A 23,978-nucleotide genomic window follows, 5' to 3' on the forward strand; every position below is an offset into this window, starting at 1 on the left:
AACCTCTAAAACAAAGTAGCTCTGGTGCTAGATTTCTGAAATACTTGTTTGTGACACGTGTAAAATGTAAACAGTATTTAGTCTCAAAGCAAACTTACCAAATTTTTACCATCTTGCTTATGGATAGTTACAACTCTACCTTCATTTACAGCTTCCTGGCTTGCTTGCTTAATACTGACATCAATAATATCAGGGAAATCACAATACAACTGTAAATCCTATAACCAAAAGCATTTAAAAAATAAAAGTCAGAATTTGAGAAATCATTTTAAAATCTACAAAGCACACAACAATCATTTCAAATTCTTTAAAATTAAAAACGGGTGACAAAAAGGTATTCAGAACAGCAGACATTAAACATGATTTCCTCTTTTAAAAATTCAACTCCGTATCATATCTTCCTTTGATTTACAAAAATGGGAACAATAAAGGATACCAGAAAACAGGAAGGTACAGTGCTTTTCAAGCCAAATAATGTCAGGAACAACCACTGCTATAAAACTGGGATTTTAACTACCAAGCAGGACAAGAAATACAGAGCAAAACCATCCTTCAAATAGCCATTAACAACCTAGGAATCACAAAGATACACACACATTTAAAACTTGCAACACAAACCTAACAATCTAAATGAACAGATATATCTTCTTGAAATTTAATCTTTTACATCTAATCAATTTTATGCCAGTCATCCATTACCAAGAGTGAAAGAAAACAGAAAACTGATCTTGAAACTCAGTTTTAGAATTCAATCCTTTTTAGAAACTAGGAAAGAAAGTCATTACTAATTATTTGGTAAAATAAATAAGTAAATTTTTTTTAAAAAAAAATTGAGAACAGGAAAACAACTTTATCTATGACTTTGATGGCTTCATGCTATCAACAATTTCCATCCATGGGACAAACACAATTGCAGGTTTAAATCATTGAAATTACTTTGTTTCTATTGCCATTCTATTTAAGACAATAAAGAATGAGAAGGTATCATTGAGGATTACCTGTTCTGCCAGAGTCTCACTTTCCTTATGTCTCCCTCTTGACCACTGAATTCCACCGTTTCCAGTTATTATAATGGTTGCAAAAATCTCCTCACCTGAAGGACCTCTTCCAGGTTCTTTTACTTCAAACTGTTCTGTGTAGAAGGCAGACTGAAGAGTTTCCAGATTTATAAGATACTTAAGTTTCAAGTTTCTGGCTGTGGCTTTGCATTGGCTGAACTGCTGAATAAATCTGCGAAATCTATACCTTATTCGCTTCCTTGTCAAAATGTGATATTCTTGGATTTTGGCTCGAACACATTTGGGTAAGAATGTCTTGTAGCTAGGAATAAAGAGCACACAGAGAAACAGAAGCTGGAAGCTCAATCTAAACAAATTCGAGAGAGGTTACCACATTTTTCCAAGATGGGTACTATTACAACCCAGCAGTCAAGAGAAGTGGACATAACCACCATTCAAAGCGTATGAATCCAGTGTTTCATTTGCTGATAGTAGAACACAGACATACTGAGTTACCATAAATGTTTACAATAGGAGATACTGATTTTTTTCTCTTATGGAAACAGTCTAAGTATGGTCTCTAAAAAACGTATTTTCTTTGATTATCTTGTCTCTCAGAAATAAGTTTATAAAGGCAATTTTTTTAAAAAAGATTTTATTTACTTGAAAGGGCAGCATCACACACAGAGAGATCCTCCATCTACCCGTTCACCCCCCCTCCAATGACCACACAGCTGGACTTGGGTTGGTACAAAACCAGGAGCCAGGAGCTTCTTCTGCATCTCCCACACAGGAAAGGGGCTCAAGGACTTGTGCTAAGCCATGCTCTGCTGCTTTCCCAAGACAGAAGCAGTGAGCTGGATTTGAAGTAGAGCAGCCATAACCTAACCACAGTTGTACGGGATGCCCATGTCACAGGCAGAGGCTTAGTTTGCTATGCTGTAGCACCAGCTCCTGAAAGTAAATTTTTTGCTGCCCTTTGAGTGGTGCTGCAGTATAATGTGACACTCCAAAATTCATGTGAATTTTAAACACTGTTATTTTGTTGGATTTCACAGTTCACATGCAGCCATACTTTGTTCATATAGTTTGGCAGGACAGCTTCAATATTTCCTCATAATTTCTTAATAAATCAAACAAGTCTACTCAGAAATGTTATAAGCCCCCCTACACAATGTCTCAGTGGCTAAATCCTCGCCTTGTATGAACTGGAATCCCATAAGAGTATTGGGTCGTGTTCTAGTTGCTCCACTTTCCAGCCAGCTCCTTGTTTGTGGCCTGGGAAAGAAGTAGAGGATGGCCCAAAGCCTTGGGACCCTGCACCTGCGTGGGAAACTCACAAGATCCTGGCTCCTGGCTCTGGATAGACTCAGCTCTGGCTATTGCAGCCACTCAGAGAGTGAACTTAGAGAGTGAAGATGTTTCTGTCCATCTCTGCTTCTCTCTGTAAATCTGCCTTTCCAATAAAAATAAGCTTTAAAAAGAAAAAGAAATGTCCTGACTCTTCCATTTCTACAGACCATATCCTAAAGAAGATAGATATTCAATTTCTGTGATTCTGAAGAATGTTGTAGTACCAAAGTGTACTATAAAAAATGTCCAGTTCTCCACATACACTACTCTGTTCTCACACATCTCCTTTCAGGTAAGCTCTTTTCAACCCACAACTGTCAGTTCCTGTATCACAAAGTCCAGATTTCCTCTTCTGGGCCTCCTTATCTAACTGGAATCGATGCTCCTGCCTGTGTTCTCACAGTATTTTGTCTATTACTCCCTGCTATCACTCACTACATCATCCTGTTCTTGTCAATTTTCTACCAGTGTTTTCTGGAGCTAGCTCAGGTACAATACCAATTATTATGTTTTAGGAATCTTTTCTGGGTACGGTGTGGTAACCTAATGGCTAAAGTCCTTGTCTTGCATGCATAAGCATCCCATATGGCAGCCCCACTTCCCATCCAGCTTCCTGCTTGTGGCCTGGGAAAGCACTGGGGGATGGCCCAAAGCCTTAGCACCTTGCACCCATGTGGGAGACCAAGAAGAAGCCCCTGGCTTCAGACCAGCTCAGCTCTGGTTATTGTGGCCATTTGTGGGTAGTGAACAAGCAGATGGAAGATCTTTCTCTCCTCTCCACAAACTTGCCTTTCCAATAAAAATAAATAAACCTTAACAAAAACTAGATATACTCTACTACAGTATAAGTCCGGAAATGGCTTCAAATTTATAACATTCATCTTTAGTAAGCTTCAGTTCTTTATCAGTATTCCCTGTGACTCTGTAAGTGTACATATGAGTATTCAATAAATGAATATTTAATGAACAAGCATGCTGTTTTTACATAACTAAGGGATATATGTCTACATTTTTAATGAAACTCAAGCCTAAGTACAAACCTATGTGAACTGAAATCCTAACCTATGAGTTATGACCTGCCAGACCTCTGAAAATGAAATAAGAATTATTAAAACAAAAAAACACAGAAACTGCTCCTATAGAAACTGTATATGCAACTCTTTAACGGAGTCAGCAAGGCCAATTAATGAGAAAACAAGCTCAAAACAATGACAGGGTTTTAGGCCCATTCACATTCTCAACTTTTCAGTCTAGTAATCATGGAACATACGTAAGATATCAGTAGTCAGCTTCACTTTGGGAAAAATCTATCTGTCTTTGTTTCATTCTCTGTCTCACTCACTCTCTCTCTGCTTTTCAAATACAATTTTTTTCAGAAAAAAATTCCAAAGTCTTTCATAGTTATATAACACCTTTTTAGAAAAGAAGGAGAAATATAACCCTCAAAAATTGGGCTCTAGGAATAGCATTTTAAAAAATTGTATTAACTCATAAAGCAATATGCACAAGAATAAAGAGTGCCTGAGTTCGGATCACTTGCCTTCGAGTCTACTAAGTATTTGTAAAAGTCTGTATCTGTGGGATTCTTCTTTGATATACTGAACCTATATCCCTTGGGTTATAGTCTGAGAACTGCCAAGTGACTGTACTAGGCACCCAGTGATCCTAACGGAAGTAAAACATAGCCCACCTACTTGTAAATATGATGGAACTTCAGAAAGGTCACAAAAAAATGAAATTTAAATATACGTTTATTTGGGAGCAAAAAAAAAAAGGACATCCAAGCAGTTTTCTCATGGTAGACATTTTCCATGAACTTTTTGAAGACTGCTTCTACTGAGTCAAATCATGCATATAGTTGGAGGATGTACTTTCAAAAATTGCCCCATTCAGGTGTCCCTTCTGCTCCTCTGAACGTTCTAGAGTTTTCAAAACAAATTAGATGAATAATACTGAATATTTATATTTTCTGTAGCACTATAGCTTGGAATAATTTCATTTTACCAAGTAATTTTCTCACTATACAGCAAAAATTACCTACATGATTTCCTATTAATATCAAATTAGGGGCCAGCCCTATGGAATAGCAGATCAAGCTACTACCAACACAACTGAGTCATGGATGCTCCACTTCCAAACCACCTCCTTGCCGATGTACCTTAGAAGGTAGCAGAGGCTTGCCAAGTACTTGGCCTCACACATTCATGTGGGAGGCCTGGATGAAGCTCTGGGCTTCCACTTGACCCAGCACTTTGGGCCATTAACCACAGGATGGAACATCACATTTGTTCTTTCTCTCTTTCTACCTCCTTCTTTCCCTTTCTGTAAGCTCTGCCTTTCAAATATATTTTTATTTTAAAAAGCTAAATTAACCTCAAAAATAAGCAAAATTAAAGGGTGAGGACTAACACAGCAAATACAATTAATTACATAAAATATCTAACATACATAGTTACACAAATTTGTAGAGGACAATTACTCACCTGACAGAGTTATAGATGGCCAGTGGAGTTTGATCCTTCTCTTTGGCTATTCTCATCATATCTAACACTGCCATCCCAAGACATTCTTCCTGAGTTTCATGAGTCACAGGTACTTTTATCCAACCATGCACAAAATCATGCCGCCACTAAAAGAAAAGTAAAAATTTCACAATGAAACAGCTCATCATGCACTTCACATTCACATTTGAGTCTGTTATCAAATTCTAACCATAAGACAATTTCCAGAACATGTGATTTAAAAGGTATAACTCAACTGCTCCCTTGATTTTCATTCTGTTATAAAATTTTAGAAGTTCACTTACAAATCGAAACTGAATTAAATTGGATTTCCAATTACAAAGCACATGCCGTCAACCTATTCATCAGATATATATATACATCTTCTACACAATAGTTACTGAGGTTGGGGCCAGCATGCGGCCAAGTAATTAAAGCTATGCCTGAGACACCAGCATCCCAAATGGGTGCCACTTCAAATCCCACCTGCTCCACTTTCAATTCAGCGCCCTGCTAACACGTCTTGGAGCACAGTGGAAGATGGTCCAAGCCCCTGGGTCCCTGCCACCCATTTGAGAAACTCAGAGGAAGCTGCTGGATTTGGCAAGTGAAACAAATGGTTGAGAATCTCTCTCTCTCTACCTCTCCTTCTCTCTGTAAGTCTGCCTTTCCAATAAAATAAGTCTTTTTTAAAAATCTTTAAAAAAAAACTTACAGAGGAGTACATCTGAACTAGTGCTAACGACGCTGGTGTGATGCCTGTGTGCCACACTGTCCAAAAACCAGGTCTGACTTGTCAGCTCAGCTCTCTGCAAATACAAACCCAGTGGTCCAGGTAATTGGGCTCTTGCCACTCACACAGAAGATCTAGCTTGAGTTCCCACTCCCACATCTGGCCTGGCCTCTGCTCCTTGAGGTACCTGGGAAATTAACCAGCAGATGAAGGGGTCTAACACACTTTTTTCTCTATCTGCCTCTTAAATAAAGAAATTAAAATAGTTGTTAGCCAAATTTATAATAAATTTCCATTATGTACAAACTGTTATATACTATGGTGTGTGATGGATACAAGAATATTTTATATATGAAAAAATATGGTCTCAGTCACCAAGAGGACTAAAATTTAGCTTGGAAACTAAACATGTAAACAAATAATTAAAATACCAGATATTGAACAGAAGAAAATAAACATAATAACTGCTTCAAAAATTTAGAGAAAGTTAAAATACTGAGATGGGGAAATCAGAGAAGGATTCATAGAAGATTTGACATTTTCTATTCCTTAAGGAAAATTTTGATGGACACAAAACAAAGTCAAGAAATAAGAGAAATGATGGAAAAACAAAACACAAAGCATACTGGAAGATATTTTAAAATTCTACTTGGCTTAGATTATTTTTATAAGGGAATAGCATACACTAAACCTTGGTAACATAAATTGAAATCAGACTGTGGGTCGAATAACATGTCCCCAGATATAATGGAAATCTCTCTTTTTAAAAGCACCAATTTCATGTTATCTCTTCCACTGACAGAACAGAAGCAATAACAGATGTGCTTGAAGTAAATAAAATGTATTCACAGAGAAACTTTCAGAGGTTCTTAGCTCAGATATGATATGATAAGGACACAATAGACAGCAAAGACCCTATCAAAATTGATATTAGGCAAAATAAGAAATGAAGAGCTTTCCCTTTTCCTCTCTTTAGCCTTCTCCTTTCCTTTCCCTTTCCCATTCCCGCTTCCAGGAGAAGGCCTGGGCCATGCAGGCTGAAGGGCTCAGCCCAGAGTCATACCACGCAGGATGAGCTCTCCGGAGGAGGCCCGAAGGTAGGCTGCAGCCAAACCTCCAGAGACCAGGCACACACAAGTGACAAGCCTGGCTACTCCAGTGAACCAGTCCAAGACCTCAAACACCTTGGGGTAGCAGGGACTCAGACTGTTGCCCACATGGGATGTCAGCGCCACAGATGGAGGCTTAACCTGCTTTGCCCCATGCCAGCCTCCATAGTTCATTTTGGGCTATCTACTTAATTTACAGTTTTCATTATCCACTATTTAATCTGAAACTTTGTAGAAAATTTAGAAAAAACTTTACAGAAATTTCACTGTCCAATATTGCAACTACTTATGTCTACATGAATCACACTGCTAAACTCTCTATACTTCATGAAATCCTTTAAATCATCTAAACTCCGGGGTCAGCAATGCAGCACAAGAGGTTAAACCACCACTTCGTGACAAAGCATCCTGGAGGAGCGCAGCTTTGAGTCTTGGCTGCTCTACTTCCAATCCAGCTCCCAGCTCCTTGCCAATGAGCCTGCCAAAGCAGCAAAGGCTCACCCAAGTACCTGGGCTGCTGAACACACACAGGAGGCCTGGGAGGAAACTCCCAGCTCTTGGCTTTGGCATGACATTGTGGCCACTTGGGGAGACCGTCAGCAGAAGAAAGATCTCTCTGTCTCTCCCTCTCTCTTGTGCAGTTCTTTCAAATAAACATATGAATCTTAAAAAAAAAATACTAAAGGAAAAGAAAAATTCAAAAGGATTAATCCAAAGGCCCTTTATGAAATAGATTACCTATATATCATGGGATTAAAAAATTATGTTAAAAACTTCATTTTGTTACATCTCTGTACCTGCTACGTAACACAGAACTAAAATTTACCTACATACGAAGCTTTCCCCAAAGAACCATACTACATGGTAAGATCCATATCATTTCACGTACAAATGAAATGTAATCATACCTGGGCAAAAAGGTAAGACATGACAAAATCATCAAGAAGAGGGGCTTCAGCACCTCGAGATATTCCGTGTCGATAGGTTCTGGTGCTGCCATTACAATACCAGTGAGGAAAGTAAAATCTACAAGATAATTACAACATTCTGTCAGTCTCCCAAGAATTCAAATACAAACACAGAATATGTGTGTGTGTGTGTATACACATATACATTAAACCTCATCCAGTATTCTGAAAGGTTTTATACCATGATCCGAAAGCATAGTTGACATATATAGGTTGGGATCACAAGGGTTTCTGGGTAAGAACATGATAGTAATGCAAGCAAAAATACAAGAAATAAATCAGTATAAAATCAATTTATTTCTTCCTTCAGTGTACTGACTAGAATACAAAAATGTAGAAGTAAAAATAGTAACACAGTAAGTTAAGTTCAAAAAATTTTAAACCAGCAACATCAGCAAAGGAATCAGCAAATGCTAATTCAGTGTGAAAACAATTCATTGCTTTTTCTTTTAGAGAAATAGAAGTTAAAAACTTAGCTTTCAAAGAAATGAGATAAAGCACTGATCAGACACAATTCATAAGTCACCTAATATGTGGCCTTTCCTGTTCACCCTCTTCTCCCATTTCAGTATGCATCTGTATTCTTTTAATTACTGAATCAATACTCCATTGTATGCATATGTCATATTTTACTTAAATACCACGTGTGAGTTATCATGGTTGTTTTCATTTGTTTTGTTATGAATGATGCTGGTATCAGCAGTTACGTACAAGTTTTGTGAATCTACGGTTTCATTTTCTTTGCATATAAATTTATGAGTAGGACTTTCGGATCTTATTGTTAATTTTTCTGAGGAATGGCCAAACTGTTTTCTTCTTCTCCTTCTTTCTTCTTCTTCGCCTCTTCCCCCTCCCTCCTCTTCTTTCTTCTTTTTAAACATTCATTAATTTTATTTGAAAGGGAGGGCTACAGAGACAGAGAGATCTTCCACCCATTGATTCACTCTCCAGAATGGTTGTAATAGCTAGGACTGAGCCAGGTTGAAGCCTAGCGCTCCAACACAGGTTGGGCCATCTTCTGTTGCTTTCTCAGGCGCATTAGCAGGCAGGTGGCTCGGAAGCGGAATGGCTGAGACTACACAGGCACTGATGGGGGGTGCTGGCATCCCCTTCGCCAAATGTCTACAATGGCTGAGGGAGGTTAAAACCAGGAGGCACGAACTCAGTTCAGGTTTCCCAGGTGGGTGGCAGGAATGTAACACTTGAACCAGTACTGCTGTGTCTCAAGAGTCCAAACAAACAGAAAGCTGGAATTAGGAATGAAAGACAAATACCCAGTTCAGGAACTTCAAGGAGATATACACAGGCTTCCAAACCATCCTCTTAACCATTAGGCTAAATGCCTACTCCTCGAATTGTGGACTTCATTTCATGCCTTCTCTGGAGTAATGAGATTTTCCCAGATTCTTTGCTTACTTTTTTCAATGGGCTGCCATTGGACTAATGAGCGCTCTTTATATATTTTGGAAATAAAGACTTGATGCATGATTCAAAAGTTTCTTCTATTTATGGGTTGTTTTCTCACATTTCTGACAGTTTTCTTTAACACAGAGATGTTTTCAATTTTTTTTATCATTTCTGCGTTTATTATTCTAAGACATAATTGCCTAATCTAGGTAAAAATTTACCCTTTTATTTCTTATACAAATTTTGTGCTTTTGGCTGCCAAGTTTAGGTCTGCGGACCATCTTGATGTTACTTTTTTGTATACAGTGTGGGGCAATGGTCAGCCGGTGCACTCCTGAAAGGCTCTCAATAGGCAGAACTTGGACCAGCTGAAGTCAGAAGCCTAGAATCCTATCGAGATCCCACACATGGATGACAGCGTATGAACAGCTGAGCCATCGGCTCTGGCCTCCCAGGATGCTTTGGCAGGAAGATGGTCAGTTCAGAAGCACAGTTGCTAGAACCCACATCAGGCTCTCTGATGATGGAATGAGCCCTCAAGAGCAGCTTCACCGATGCAGGACAACAGCCCCCTGATTTTTCAATACAGGTCTTCAGCTGCAAAGCCCTCCAGGCACTGTTTCAGATGCACAGCATAAACTTCGGCTTTGTTTCACTTTCAGTCATAGCAAAGGACCACTTCTGTTTTTTCCCTTGTGATTCCTTTTTTGGCCCATTGGGTATTCAGAAAATTCATGAACTGGATTTTCCTATCTTCTTTCTGTTACTGACTTTTAATGTAGTATTGTGGCTACAAAACACACTCTGAATGATTTCAGTCTTTTAAACTTGAATGAGATTTTCTCTGTGGCCGAATATACACTCCATCTTGAAGAATGGTCGATGTTAGGGGAAAATCAGTGTTACGCTGTGAGCGTTACATTTAGTTTGTTTGCAGTGTTCAAGTTTTTCATATTCTTAATGATCTATTTTTTCTATCACTGAAGTCAGTAATATTATTCAAATGGAAGAGAAAAAGAGTGTCAGATTTTGATGTATACATTTTAGGATTTTCCTTTTAGGTTCATTTGTAATTGTTATATCTTCCTAATTATCACTGTAAAATGCTTCTTCCTTGTCTCTGGTGTCAATTTTTCTCTCAAAGTGTGCTTTGCCTGACATTTGGATAGCTATTCCAGCTCCTGTTTAGTTATCAAAAGCTGCTTTTTTTCTGGTCTTTTCTATCTTCTACTTCCAGTCTGAATATAAAGTGTTCCTTGTACAGACAGTATATCTTTAGATCACGTTTTCATTCCATTCTTCCAGTTTCTGTCTTTTGAGTGTTTGATATTTTTAGCTTTAAATACTGGGAGGAGGATTAATAGCTTTTATTTTGCTATTTTTTTCATGTGTCTTATTTTTAAAGGGTTATTTATTTATATGAAAGAGTTACAGACAAACAAAAAATGAGAGACAGAGAGAGAGAGAGAGAGATCTTCCATGTGCTGGTTCAATCCCCAAAGAGCCTCAACAGCTTAGCTAGGCCAGGTTGAAGCCAGGAACCAGGAGTTTCTTTCAAGTCTCCCTCCTGGGCAAAGATGCTCAAGCACCTCAGCCATCTTCCACTGCTTTCCCACGCATCTTAGCCGCGTTTGGTTTGGAAAAGGGGCAGCCAGTGCCCGTATGAGGCACAGGCACTGCAAGCAGCAGCTGAGCCTACTGCATCGCAAAGCTGGCCTCACATGTCTAACATTCCTCTACTACATCTTCTTTTCAGTCAAATAACTATTTCCTAGAGTATAGGCTAAGTCTTTTTTTTACTGTTGTTTGTTTCTCTGTTGCATTCCTTTCTTAGAGGTTGTCCTGTGAACTTCAATTAGCATGTTCAAATAATCTAGTTTTTAATAATACCATCTTAATCAATAGTTACACAAAAAATTTTGTTCGATGCCTTTTTCACACAAATTACAACTGTAGGCCTCAGAGAGACTTCAACATTTATAGAACTAAGTAGCTGTTACACACGTAACAAAGGAAGTAAACCATAACCTGCAGAAATGATAGAAAAAGTCTCTAAATAATTTCTGGTTAGATTTCTACTAAAAATTTGGATAATAGGTAGCTATGGATATATGAGTCCTTAGTTTGAGTATGGAACAAATTCATTTTTGTTCTCATTTGATAAGAAGTACATTTTTTAAATTCATGAATGGAGGTCAGTTAACTATGGCTTGCAGGCCAAATGAGATCCACTGCTGATTCTGGTAAATAAAGTCTTATTGGAACACAGCCATGCCAACTCCCTTAGTTACCCTGCGTGGCTGCTTTCATGCTACAACAACTGATTTAAGTAAGGCAACACAAGAATCTACTGAGGATCCTTCAAGTTAGTCACAACACTAAATGCTCTGCGTACGTTCTTCATGAAAACTACACAAAGTCGTGAAAAGAGATGCTTATGAAGCCGAGTAGGTCCAGTTTGAATTCTGTTATTTCCTAGCTGTGTGACCAAAAATAAATCTGAGTAAAATTTCAATCATCAGAGTTTTTGATGTGGAACTCTTAATACTTCATAAAGTTGTGATGAAAATTAAATAATATATAAATGCTTACAAAAGCATAGTTGCTTGTGAGACACAGATCAAACTTATTTCTTTCCTCCTTCTGAGTACAAAATATTTGTAAATTTCTCTAAACAAGATATTACACACTATCCTAAGATGGTGAATAAATTAACTTAAAACTTAGGGCTGCAAATAAACACTGGCAACAATCTTACAATCTTGTCTTTCAACTTTAAAGAATAATTCATAAAGAAGAATAGTTAGCCTGCATTTTGCTATATAAGTTGTCATTTTTTTGGAAAATCAACAATATTCCAAATATTTAGCATTTTGCTAATGAAGGTCATTCTCATCCTTTAAAAATATTCTTTAATTATAATCTTGAAATGCCTAGCAAATAGATATCCTGTATGAATAGCTTTATTTTCAGAGCAAGCTAATTAAAAACCATGCATGAATACTTCAATGGAGAAGCAGAATTTCAAATGAAGTAGATTGAATGTTAAGTAACTGGTTCTGGTGTCTGGTATCATGCACCTTGCAATTAAAAAAAATGTATTTTGAGGGGTAAGCATTGTGGTTCAGAGGATTAAACCTCCACTTGTGTCTCTGGCATCCTGGTTCAAGTCCCAGCCACTCTGTTTTTGACCCAGATCTCTGGCTGGCGTTCCTGGGAAACGGCAGATGCCGGCTTTAGTACTCAGCTTCAGCTGTCCACACGGGAGGTTCCACGGCTTCAGCGTGGCCTGACCCCAGGCTGTTGTGACCTGACTGGGAGTGGCCCAGTAGACAGATCTCTCATGCTCTTACTCCGTGGGCGTGTGTGTGTGTGCCTCTTCCTCTTTCTGTCACGCTGCCTTTTAAATAAATAAATATTTTAAGACAAATCAATACAAAATATATTTGATACATCTCTCCCACTTTGCCCTCTTACCATTCGGTCACTTTATGTGAGAAAGTACCTTATTCTGTAGAGTACAGTATGTCTGGTTGACTCATCTATATGGAAGACATGGTTAGGTGGATACCAGATCCTTTCTGTTTCACTCATTAAAGCAAACATATTATGATACACAGGTGTAATACCTAGAAAATAAAGCAGAAAATATTATTACAAACAGCTGACATTTTTACATAACATGTATAATTTCAAACAGTTCTTAAAAATCAACAAAAAATGCAATAGCAGTTGACATCTTTTGGTACAACACCACACGCAATTCAATTCTTAATAAAAGGACTCTTGGAACTAAAATTTAAAAAACAGAAAACACTTAATCTAATTCTTCTACTTTTCTTCTACAAAGAGACTGATGGAAACGTTCGGGTTTCCCTTAACTGGAGGTTGAGGTTCATTTGTACGTGTGTGCCTGAGGGTACGTGCTTTCAATGGTATTCAAGGCTTTCAAATCACTGAAAACATAGAAGTCATTGAAGAAGTAGGTATTCAGCATAGCGGTTATTTCACCAGTTAAGAGGCCAGAGTTCCCTAACAAATGCCATGGGTTTCATACCCAGCTGCAGTTCCTGACTCCAGGGACTGCTAATACCCTGGAAGGCAGTGGTGATGGCTCAAGTTCCTGGGTGCCTGCCACCCATGAGTTCCCAGCTACCAGCTTCAGCAAAAGCCAGTCTCATCCATGACAGCACTGGGGGTGGGGAACACACACATGGGAACACCTTCCCTTTGACTCTGTCTCTCAAATAAATAAGAGCAATCACTGGATACTTTTTCATGAACAATCAAACATTTTTTTTAATCTGAACATTTATTTATTTTAAAGGCAAAGTTAAAAAGAGACAGGGAAAAGAAGAGAGATACAAAGAAATCTCCCAATTGCTTCTCGGCATTTTGGCTAAGATTGAGTGTAAAAGAGCTCTCCCATTTACTGCGTAACTCCAGAAATGGCTGCAAGGGCTAGAGCTGGGAGAGGCAGAGCCAGGGTCAGGAATTTCATCTAGGTCTTCCACATGGATGGCAGGGGCCCAAGCACTAGGGCCATCTTCCATTGCTTTTCTAGGCACAATAGCAGGGAATAGCATTAGAATTGTGGAACAGCAGGACTCAAATCGGCAACCAGATGGGGTATCAGCGTTAGAGACCACAGCTTAACCCACCGCATCAGAACATGGGAGACAAGAACTTTATTTTCAAATGTCAAATTTCACACAATACACTAGTGATTGTATCCTTTGCACTATTTAAATTCACAGTGAAGAAATTTAAATGTCACTTTAAATATGGGAAAGCACAGATGCTTTCGTCAGAGACACTTGAAGAGGTAACACACAATGTGGAAGAATACCAAACTAAACCTAAGCAGTACACCTGAGATACATAAACAATACACGCTGTTTTCAAGCACATATAAGATATTCAGATATGCACACAAACCACGAAACAATCACATAAAAACCCAAAACAAATCCCCCAGAATGCCAAAGAATAATTAGACATACCATGTTCTCCATACTAATCAATTATAAAAAATCTAATTCTCTTCTGGTGGCTCACACAGTGGCATAGTTGGTGAAGCCACACCTTCCTGTCAGGCTGGCATCCCATGCAGGCACAACTTCAAGTCCTGGCTGATCTATTCTGCTAATGTACCCCAAGTACTAGGGCCCTAGAGGAAGCTCCAGTTCCACACTTCAGCCCGGCACCACCCTAGCCACTGCGGCCACCTGAAAGTAAGCCAATGCTTGGAAGATGTGGTTAGGATACACACGTCTCCTATCAGACATTGGCAGGCGGCAAGTTGAGTTCTTAAAAAATTGTGAAATATGACTGATACTGGAAAGTGAAATATGCAGTTATAACTTGCTAGATAAGAAAATAACAAAAGTATGATTTAAGTAGCTCAGTTAATATATTAGAAAATAGAATGATCTCAAAGAAAATTGAAGGAAGGACATCCTAAACAGCAGGGAAAAAAATAAACATGCAATAGGGAGAGTCAAGGAAAAAAATTGCTCTCTGTAACAACTAAAAGAATATGTAATTTCTCCTAAATAGTCCCAAAAAGACAGTGTAATGAGCGGTTGGTGTAAGTAGTTTTCACAATATTTTTTTTGAAAGACAAGAAAAATACAGAGGAAAAAATGATTATATTTTATAAAATAATTGTCAAAATTATAATTAGTATGCATATAAAGGAAGGGACAGAACTGTATGTAATTATGAATACATTCCAAAGAGATTATTGCCCTATTAACAATATGCACAGAAACATAAAGGATCATGACAGCACTGGAGAGTTTAAAACCTCAGAGAAACAAATGACAGCCTGGACAAATACAATCTACCAAACTGAACCACAAATACACAGAAAATCTAGACAAATAACAAATGAGAATGCTGAGACAGTCACAGCAAGTCTCCCAGTATTGACAAACCCAGGACAGGAGGGTTTCACTGTTGAAGTTGGCAAATTGCTAACATATGAATTCCAACTCCTACCTATCTATGTGAAGTAATAATAAAGATGGTATACTCTTTCCAACCTCATTCTAGGAAGAAACCAAAAAGAAAGAAGGGAAGGGGGAAGGAAGCAAATAAAAATATCGATCATGAACATATTATTTTGTTAAGTATTTCTGCATCTAACAGAATAAGTTCAACAGTACGTCAAAAAGATTATACATCATGACCAAGACTCCCAGAGATACATCGACGGTGATACATGCGAATAAACAAACAACATATCAGATCAACAAACTGAAGGACAAAAACCTTATGATGATCTTCACATAGAAAAAGCAATCATAAATATACTTTCATGATAAGAGAATCTTCACCAAACTAGGCACAGAATGAATGCACCTCCACACGTTAAACGCTAAATGCTGTAATATGAAAAACTTTCAGACACCACACTGAATGAGGAAATGTTAGAAATATATCCTTTAATATCTAGAACAGCAGAAAGATACTCAGTTCCATCGTTCTAATTCAACATAGTATAGGACTTGGCCACAACAAATAGGAAAAAAAAAAAAAGGAAGAAGGAAGAAAGGCAAAAGAAATAAAACAAGTCAAATTATTACTCTTTGAAGATAACTTGATTCCATAAGTAAGAAAATCTAAGCACTCCACCAAACCATGCTATAACTGACAAATAACCAGGCAAAGTTGCAGAATATAAAAAAAATCAACAGCATTGTTCTATGCCACTACCAGCTGTATATCCGAAGGAAATGAAATCGGAACACCAGACAACTACATTCCCACGTTTACAAACAGTTTTCATAGCAACAAAGACACACAACAAAAGTATATTTTGGTTTTAAAAAGAGGTGAGAAATCATTCTTTGAAAGACAGATGAGGATGGTACATTTGCAAAATGAAAGATTTAGCCATAAAAATTAATGGATTTATCCATAAAAAGGAATATCATTTTTCAGCATCATGACTGTAACTGAAGGATACCCATATAAGTAAACTAAATTAGGCCAAAAAAAAAGAATACTGCATGTCCTCACCCATATACAGAAGCAATTACATACTGTGCAAACAGAAACCAAAAAAAAAAAAAAATTGATGAGTCACATTAATAGCAGATAAAATATACTTTAAGGAAGACACAACAGTAGTGATAAAAGTAAACTTCATGGTGATAAGAAGGTCAACACAACAGAGCAGAAAAGCAAGGACATTCCTTGAAGACACTACAAGGCCAGTGAACAATCTGTTGCCATCTGGGGCAAAGCTCTAACGCCAGAGCAAACAGAGCAGCTACAGACCAGGAAGGACACGCAGGAGGAGAGCTTCTTGGGGAAGTCAGGCACCCATATGCAGACAAGCAGGAAGAGCGGTTCACGAAGACACCGAGATCTTATCTCAGGCTGTCATTAGGCTCACCACAAAGCCAAGACGGGAAGGCTAAGGAAAAGTCACAAATAAAAAAACAAATGTGCGAAAATGTAGGGACATAGAAAGTACCAAAAAGAGGGAATGCAGTGTCCCCAAAGGAGCACAGCAATCGTTTAGTGTCAGAGAGCAAGGAAACAGACAGATGCTAATGTCCAACGAGGAATTTCAAAGGATGTTTATAGGGTCACTCAAACAAGCACAACAGAATAAATGCAGACAGTTAAGTGAAATTAGGAAATCAATACATAAAATGAATGAGAAATTCAGAAGAGAGATACTGAGAAACAGACATATTAGATGTGAAAACCCGTAAATCAAACAAAATCTTCAGTAAGAGATCAAGCAGAAGGGGGAAAAAAAAATCTAAATTTGAAGGTCTTTTGAAATACAGTCTCCAAGATCTTTGGGGAATCTTTAAAAGAACTAACATTTCATCGGAGTTTTGGAAATTCCGGAGGCAGAGGAAATGAGAAAGGACACGGAAAATCTAGTTTAAAAAAAAAGTAGCCCAACCTGTAAGACGTGAACACTCAGCATCCATACAACATCAAGCAGCTAGAACCAGAAAAAGAAAAAAAAGAAAAAACAAACTCAAAATTACCAACACCTTGAGGGAATTCCTACATTTACAAGAGAAAAGCACCCCTAAGAGATTGACAGATGTTTCAACAGGAACCTTAACATTCAGGGAGTAGTAGAAATAAGTATTCTGCCTTTCAAATAAAAAATAAATCTTTTTTTTTCCTTAAATTTAACACTAGAAGCATTTTTCCTATTATTATATATAGCTTCAGATCCATAATTTTAAATGGTTACATAATCAGTAGCTCTCTTGGGCAACAGCAAGGTGGGTATCAAACAACTATTAGAAAAACAACAGCCGACTGAACTTGCCTTTAACTGTGTTAGGTGAGAGGACAAGAAAGCAAAGAATTGATCCAAGCCAAGGACCGGAAAAAAAAAAAAAAAAGGCGTAACACCTGACAAAATCTCTCTATCCGTTTTTACACCTGCAGGGAACCTTTCTTTTCTCTTTTCACATTGCTTCATTTTCACTAGCCTCCCTTTCCTTAGTTAACAGAACTACAAAGGAACCATTGCTGAGAAGGAAAAGCAACTGCAAGTGAAAGTTCTGGTTCACACACATCTCCTTTTGTCCGTTCTCAAACGTAAATACTGTATGTACATGTGAAAGAACGCAAGGTTAAACTTCATGTGATCTTTGCAGCTCCAGCAACAGTGATATGACAAATTACCAAAGATACTTAGCAGGCTATTAAAGCCACTGAGCCTTTAATCAGCATCTTAATAAGGACTGAGTTAAAAGTCATCACTAAAATGAGATAAGATCTGCAGGGTTAAAAAAAAAATACTAGTATGTCGAACTAGTCTTAGAAATGCAACTACACGTAGATGTCTGTCAGACTGGTTTCAGACATGTCTTCCATTTGTAGCTTCTTGAAAAGTATATTTCATCGTGGCATTTTCAGGTGCAATTAGACCTTTTAAAATTAAAAAAAAATGTGTAGATTTCAAAAAGTATCGACAGAGACACTGGGAGCAGGTGTTGCAGCACAGTGGAGTTAAGCTGCTGCCAGCAATGCCTGCATTTGAGAACATGCTGGAAAAGCAATACAAGAGGGTCCACTGCTTGAGCCCACAACACCCAAGTGGGAGACTGGGGTGGAGTTCCAGGTTCCCAACTTCAGCTGTTCAAGTTATAGCCGCTGGGGCAGTGAAGCAGCAGATGGAAGACCTCTGCTTCTGCTTTCCTCCCTCTCCTTCTCTACAAGTCTGCCTTTCAAATAAATAAACAAATCATCCTTTAAAAAAGAGTTGTATCTGTTATACAAATATACATATTTTTTCATTTTCCTTATTACTATCATTTTATGATACAGTTCCACAGGCCCTGAGATTTCCCCGCCCCCGCCCCCAAGCCCCTCATCCACTGAATTCGCCCATATATTTACAACAGTATAGTTCCTCATAAGTCTATCGGCCCAGGACAACATACCCAGGAAAGCTTTCCTTTGTCTTTGAAAATGAAATAAAACTTTTTCACATTAAAAAAATGTTAAAGAATCTGGCTCTTCCAAACCTGTCCTACAAAGGATAAGATGTTCTTTTGACAGAGAAAAGGAATAGTACCCACCAAAACCAAAGGCAAATGTGAAGAACATCCCAGTAAAATAACAGAAGACTAAATCAATGAACAACCTAACACTAAATGACAGAACCAAATTACCACCTATTTATATTAACCCTGAATGTAAATGGATTAAACTCATCAATCAAATGGCAAAGATTAGTAGGCTGGCTTAAAAAAACAAACATATTTATTTAAATCAATACATATTCTTCATAAAACAAAGCCAGTCATTTTCCAATTACTATTTTCCAATTTCTATGACTATACCTTCATAACGTACTCCAGAAGTGAATGAAAGGAAAACATTCCTCCAACTTAGTTAATGGCAACTCTGATCTGCCCTGAACATGTAACCTTATCTATGATATTTAGTAGTACAAAGATATGTTCATGTTCATATGGATGTGACGTTAAGCCATTTCTTTTACTTATAGAATTAAACAAATCATCAACTGGTCCATTAAAAGAGCACTTAGAAACAGATATCATAATAACAGACTCATTGATAATCTCAGTGTTCCAGTGAAGTTTATCTGGTTTATTAAAAAAAAGAGATAGAGCTCTATAGTACATAGTTTTAGATAGGCTAGAGAGATATCATAATCAAACTCAAATATACAAGTAAAGGCCAGTGTTATGATGTAGCACACTAAGCCTCCACCTGAGATGCCTACTCCCCGTCTGGGCTGCTCCACTTTCACTCTAGGTCCCTGCCAAGCAGCACATGGGCCACGTACTTACCCCTGCAACCACGTGGATGAAACTTTGGGCTCTTGGCTTTGGTCTTGTCCAGCCCCAGCTGTTACAACCATTTGTGGAGTAAACTACTGCATGTTAAAATCTCTGTCTCTCCTCCTTTCTCTATAATTCTGTCTCTCAAAATTTTTTTAAAAATAAATCTTTAGAAAAGTAACTTAAGAGAAACAATAAAAATGTATATATAGGGAAATACTGATAACAATCTTCAGCTAGCTAGAATGATTTGTCAGGCATAACTATAAAATACCAAATGAGAATTCAAAATACATATTCCAACATGCTATTTTCTTTCAGGCTGCTCCTAAGATTCAGTTTTGAGATTACTCTGTGTCATAAAATATCCCATGATAGAATTCTTTAGCATTTTACACAGAGTGTGAAATATTCTTTAGATATTTTTGCAAAGAATGCCTAGAATACATCTATTATTTTGATACCTAACCCAGGGAAGATCTACTTTAAATTTTATTTTAGTCGCATTTTTTTAATGGATGTGAAAACACACCTGCTGGCTCTTCAACCATTTTTAAATCCTCTCCCACCAGAAGATGAGAGTATACTGTATTAGAGTGGCGAGCTTACAGCAACGATCTATGAATAAAAAGATAACACTAACCACACGCTTTAGAAGCAGCAACGCAGATTTCTTCTGCAACATACTCCCCAGCTGGAAACTGGAGGTAATCTCCCTCAGCTTTCCCGAGTGAATGGTAAAGATACACCTGAAACACTGTGTCAACTTGTTTCACAGAATTAGGGTTTCCGGGAATATCACCATTCTGATGTGTAGGGGATGGAGATGTTTCTTCCATTTCTGTCATCGTAAGGCAAGCCATTCCCATGTAGAGTCTTTTTCAGAACATTTGCCTGTAAGAAAAAAAAAAAAGAAATTAAAATCAAGATGATACTACTACTAAAGTGTCCTTCAAATACAAAGAAGCCTTTTCTTGGGACCCATGTTGTGGTATACTGGGTTAAGCTGCCTCCTTCAACTCTGTCATCCCATATGGACACTGGTTCAAGTTCTGCTGCTCCACTTTCAATCCAGGTGCCTGCGAAAGCACCCGCGAGAGCAGCAGAAGATGGCCCAATTTCTTGGACCCCAGTACCCGTGTGGGATACCTGGATGAAGTTCCTGGCTCCTGATTTCAACCTGGCCCAGCCCTGGCCACTCTCTGGCCCATACCCCATGCAGCCACTCAGAGAGTGAATCAGTGACTGGTAGATATCTCTCTCTCTCTCTCTCTCTCTCTAACTGCCTTTCACAGGCTTAAAAAAAAAAAAGAACCCAGAAATATCAGTTAATGACGACAGAAAAAGAGATTTCATTGGGCAATATATAGCATCCAACAAATGAGTTATTCAACAATTGCTTATTGGTACCTGTAGTAGAAAAACGGTGTTTTCAGGTTGGAATAACCTGATGAATTTTATTACAGAACATTAAAAATTTTAAACTTGGGCCTAGGGCCATGGCCTAGTGGCTAAAGTCCTCAAGTTGCGCAGCCCAGGACCCCCTATGGGTACCAGTTCTTGTCCCAGATGTTCCACTTCCTATCCAGCTTTCTGCCTATTAGCTGGGAAAGCAGTAGAGAATGACCCAAAGCCTTCGGACCCTGTACCCAGGTGGGAGACCCAGAAGAACCTCCTGGTTCCTGGCTTCAGATTGGCTCAGCTCTGGCCCTTGCGGCCAAATGGGGAGTGAATCAGCAGGTGGAAGATCTTTCTCTTTGTTTCTCTTTCTCTCTGTATGTTGGCCTTTCCAATAAAAATACATAAATATATTTAAAAAAACGATAGACTGAATTTAGATGAAGAGGAGAAAGACATTCTAGGAAAAAAAGAAATAGCACCAAGGGGGTTAAACAGTACAAAATATATTCAATAATTGATTTGAATGTGAGGTTGTAACACTGAAGAAAGATTAAAACTTACAGATGGATATTTGTGGCACCATGCTACCTAACAGGCATTTCCCTGTTCTCCTGAAACAGAATCCAGACTTTGCAGGAGATAGGTATGTGTTCAACAACAACAGATCGTTCTTCCCACAAACTGCTGTGGGAACTGGTTTCAGCAAATGCACTTTCGGTGGAAGCTGCGGGGCAGTTCCCCGAGGCTCATCCTCAGGAGGAGGCTCACTCATTTGGTGTGATCTTTTTGCTCCCCCCCCTTTCTTCCCACCTCATCTGACAATGAATTTAGGGCAGTCCAGACACCCCAACACCAGGACTCAGAGATCGCTACTGGGGCGTAGTGCGTAAAGCCACCACCTGCAGCACTGATGTCTCACATGGGCACCAGTTCAAGCCCCGGCAACTGCACTTTAGATCCAGCTTCCTGCCAAGGTCCTGAGAAAGAGGCAGAGGATGGGCCAAGTTATCTTTTTTTTCTGATTTTTTGAAATTTTTTTCAACACAAGAATTTGCTGCTCACGGAGGCCTTTCAAGCTCACTTCTACATCTTCAAATGCTCTTTTTCAAAGTAACAAAAGTTAGAACAATGGTTAGCTCTGCAGGGCCAAATCAGAGCCCAGGATAGCATGACAGGAAGAGCACAGGAAGGACTATGAGGTGTCAGTAACGTATGTATGGATCTAAGTAGAAATTATTAAACTGTTATTCACTTCACAAAAATTAACCAAGCTATATATTTATGTTACATTTCTGAGTAACAGGTTAAAATTTCTGCCCTGAAGAAGTCCCAACCATAAAGCAGAACAGCTGCAATTTTATCCTGCTCCATGATTCGTATTGTCTCACCACCCTAACCCTGCAACTTACTCCAAGCTACCATACCAGGCAATATTTGACAAAAGGTTCCCTTCCTGATAACCTATGTAGAAAGAATTGTTGGGTAGCAGCAGAACAGTAGTGACCCGATAAAAACTGAACAGTTCCATAGTTAAAGCTTCTGTACTTGTTATAAAAACAAAACTTGAGCCAAGAAATGTTAAATCTAGAATACAGTGGTTCTTTCTGTAGGAGGATGACTGGATGAAAACTACATGGTTCTGAATTCCAGATGATATTTTGGTTCTTGGGGAAAGGTGGCAATGGTATGGGTATTTAATCGTTCTTTGAAAGTCATACATTGGTTAGATACATTTTGTTTTTATGAGACTTTTTTCTTCCTTAAATACAGTAAAATGTGTAACTTTTAACTGTACTCAATAATATGCATGTCTATGAAACCCAAAGCCCTATAGAAACTGCCCTCATCCCGGGAAGTTTTAATGTTCCTTTTCCACAGCTCCTGCTCCTATCATGCACACAGCTATCATGGATACTTTTCCATCATGGCTTGAATTATTCTTTTGCTCACTGACTGTCTTGTACCACTAGAATAAAACTTTCTTGAAGGTTGCAATTTGGATTTCTTATTCATAAGTATACTCTTTAATACCTAGAATAAGGTTCAACACCTGGAACAAGTTGAATAAATGAAAACATTGGAATGAATGCTAATTCACCTATGCATATAAAATGGAAAAACAGAACTTGAAATACTGAATTTTAGGAGGTAATGCTGTCTAAATTTATCAATATATAAAAAAATTATAAAGGATATGACCTTTCAGATCAATAAATACCTATAATTAAGCTATCAGATCAGAAAAACAACTGAACTGGGAATCAAAAGACCTAAAAATAACTTTCTCATGACAACTATTTATATGACAAAATTCACTTTCTTTAATAAATAAGTGATGCAAAAGCGACAAGGAAAGAACAATTTGGACTGTTAAAGAAATTCCATTCAATTACATCATGAACTAGACCTCAAAAAGAAAAACAGAATTTAGACTCTGAGAGACAGGACATTCTTGGCAGGGAGAAAGACACTGAAAAATATAAAAGAAGAATGAACACAGCGTGTTCCTGGAACAAAGCAGAGACAAGTCTGGCTGGACTGACGGGTTCAGATTGGCCAATGTTTCTTAACTTTTCCACAATGGGCTGAAGGGACCAAGAATACAAAATACACGTGAAATACTATGTTAACCTTTAATATCCATGTAACTGTGGATGGTACTCCAGCACACAGCTTTTTGTTTGGTTTGGTTTTTTTACTTTGTAAAACAGCACCAAATTTTCATAATCTAAGTAGATGTAACATGTTTTTCTTCCAGTTCTCATATCCTATCGTGGCAAATATTAACAAGGGTAAAGTAAAACTGAAAAGGATTTTGTGTTACAATCTGCTTTAAAGAGCATTCATTCATACGTTTAGGTACTTTCATCACAAAAGATAAAAATTATTGAGGAGGAACTGGCATTGTGACGGAGTGAGTCAAGGTACTGCCTACAGCGCAGCATCCTAGTTGAGTCCTGGCTGCTCAACTTCCCATCCAGCTCCCTGCCAATGTGCCTCGGAAAGCAGCAGCAGAAGGCCCACATCCTTGGGCTCCACAGTGGGAGATAAGGAAAAGCTCCTGGCTCCTGACTTCGGTCAGACTGGTCCAACTCCAGCAGTTGTGGAAATAAACCCCTGGAAGAAAGACCTCTCTCTCTCACTCTCTCTCTCGCTCTCTCCCCCTTTTCCCCTTTGTAACTGTAACTTTCAAATATATAAATAAGT

At 38.3% G+C, this 23,978-nt stretch overlaps 1 protein-coding gene across 4 annotated transcripts in view; it reads right to left on the minus strand.

The window, feature by feature from the left end:
• JAK2 (Janus kinase 2) overlaps positions 1 to 23,978 on the minus strand; it is a 76,701-nt gene that overhangs the window by 26,140 nt on the left and 26,583 nt on the right. For all 4 annotated transcript variants that reach the window (XM_058657321.1, XM_058657320.1, XM_058657318.1 and 1 more), the window contains 6 exons: positions 20,014 to 20,264; positions 12,575 to 12,698; positions 7,603 to 7,720; positions 4,835 to 4,980; positions 999 to 1,320; positions 99 to 218 (listed from right to left, as the gene is read on the minus strand). In XM_058657321.1, coding sequence (XP_058513304.1) covers positions 99 to 218; positions 999 to 1,320; positions 4,835 to 4,980; positions 7,603 to 7,720; positions 12,575 to 12,698; positions 20,014 to 20,239 — 1,056 coding nt within the window. In that variant the 5' untranslated portion in view covers positions 20,240 to 20,264. The remainder of the gene's footprint in view (positions 1 to 98; positions 219 to 998; positions 1,321 to 4,834; positions 4,981 to 7,602; positions 7,721 to 12,574; positions 12,699 to 20,013; positions 20,265 to 23,978) is intronic.

This window comes from Ochotona princeps, chromosome 31 (genome assembly GCF_030435755.1).
Source record: "Ochotona princeps isolate mOchPri1 chromosome 31, mOchPri1.hap1, whole genome shotgun sequence".
NCBI classification, from domain to species: Eukaryota; Metazoa; Chordata; class Mammalia; order Lagomorpha; family Ochotonidae; genus Ochotona; species Ochotona princeps.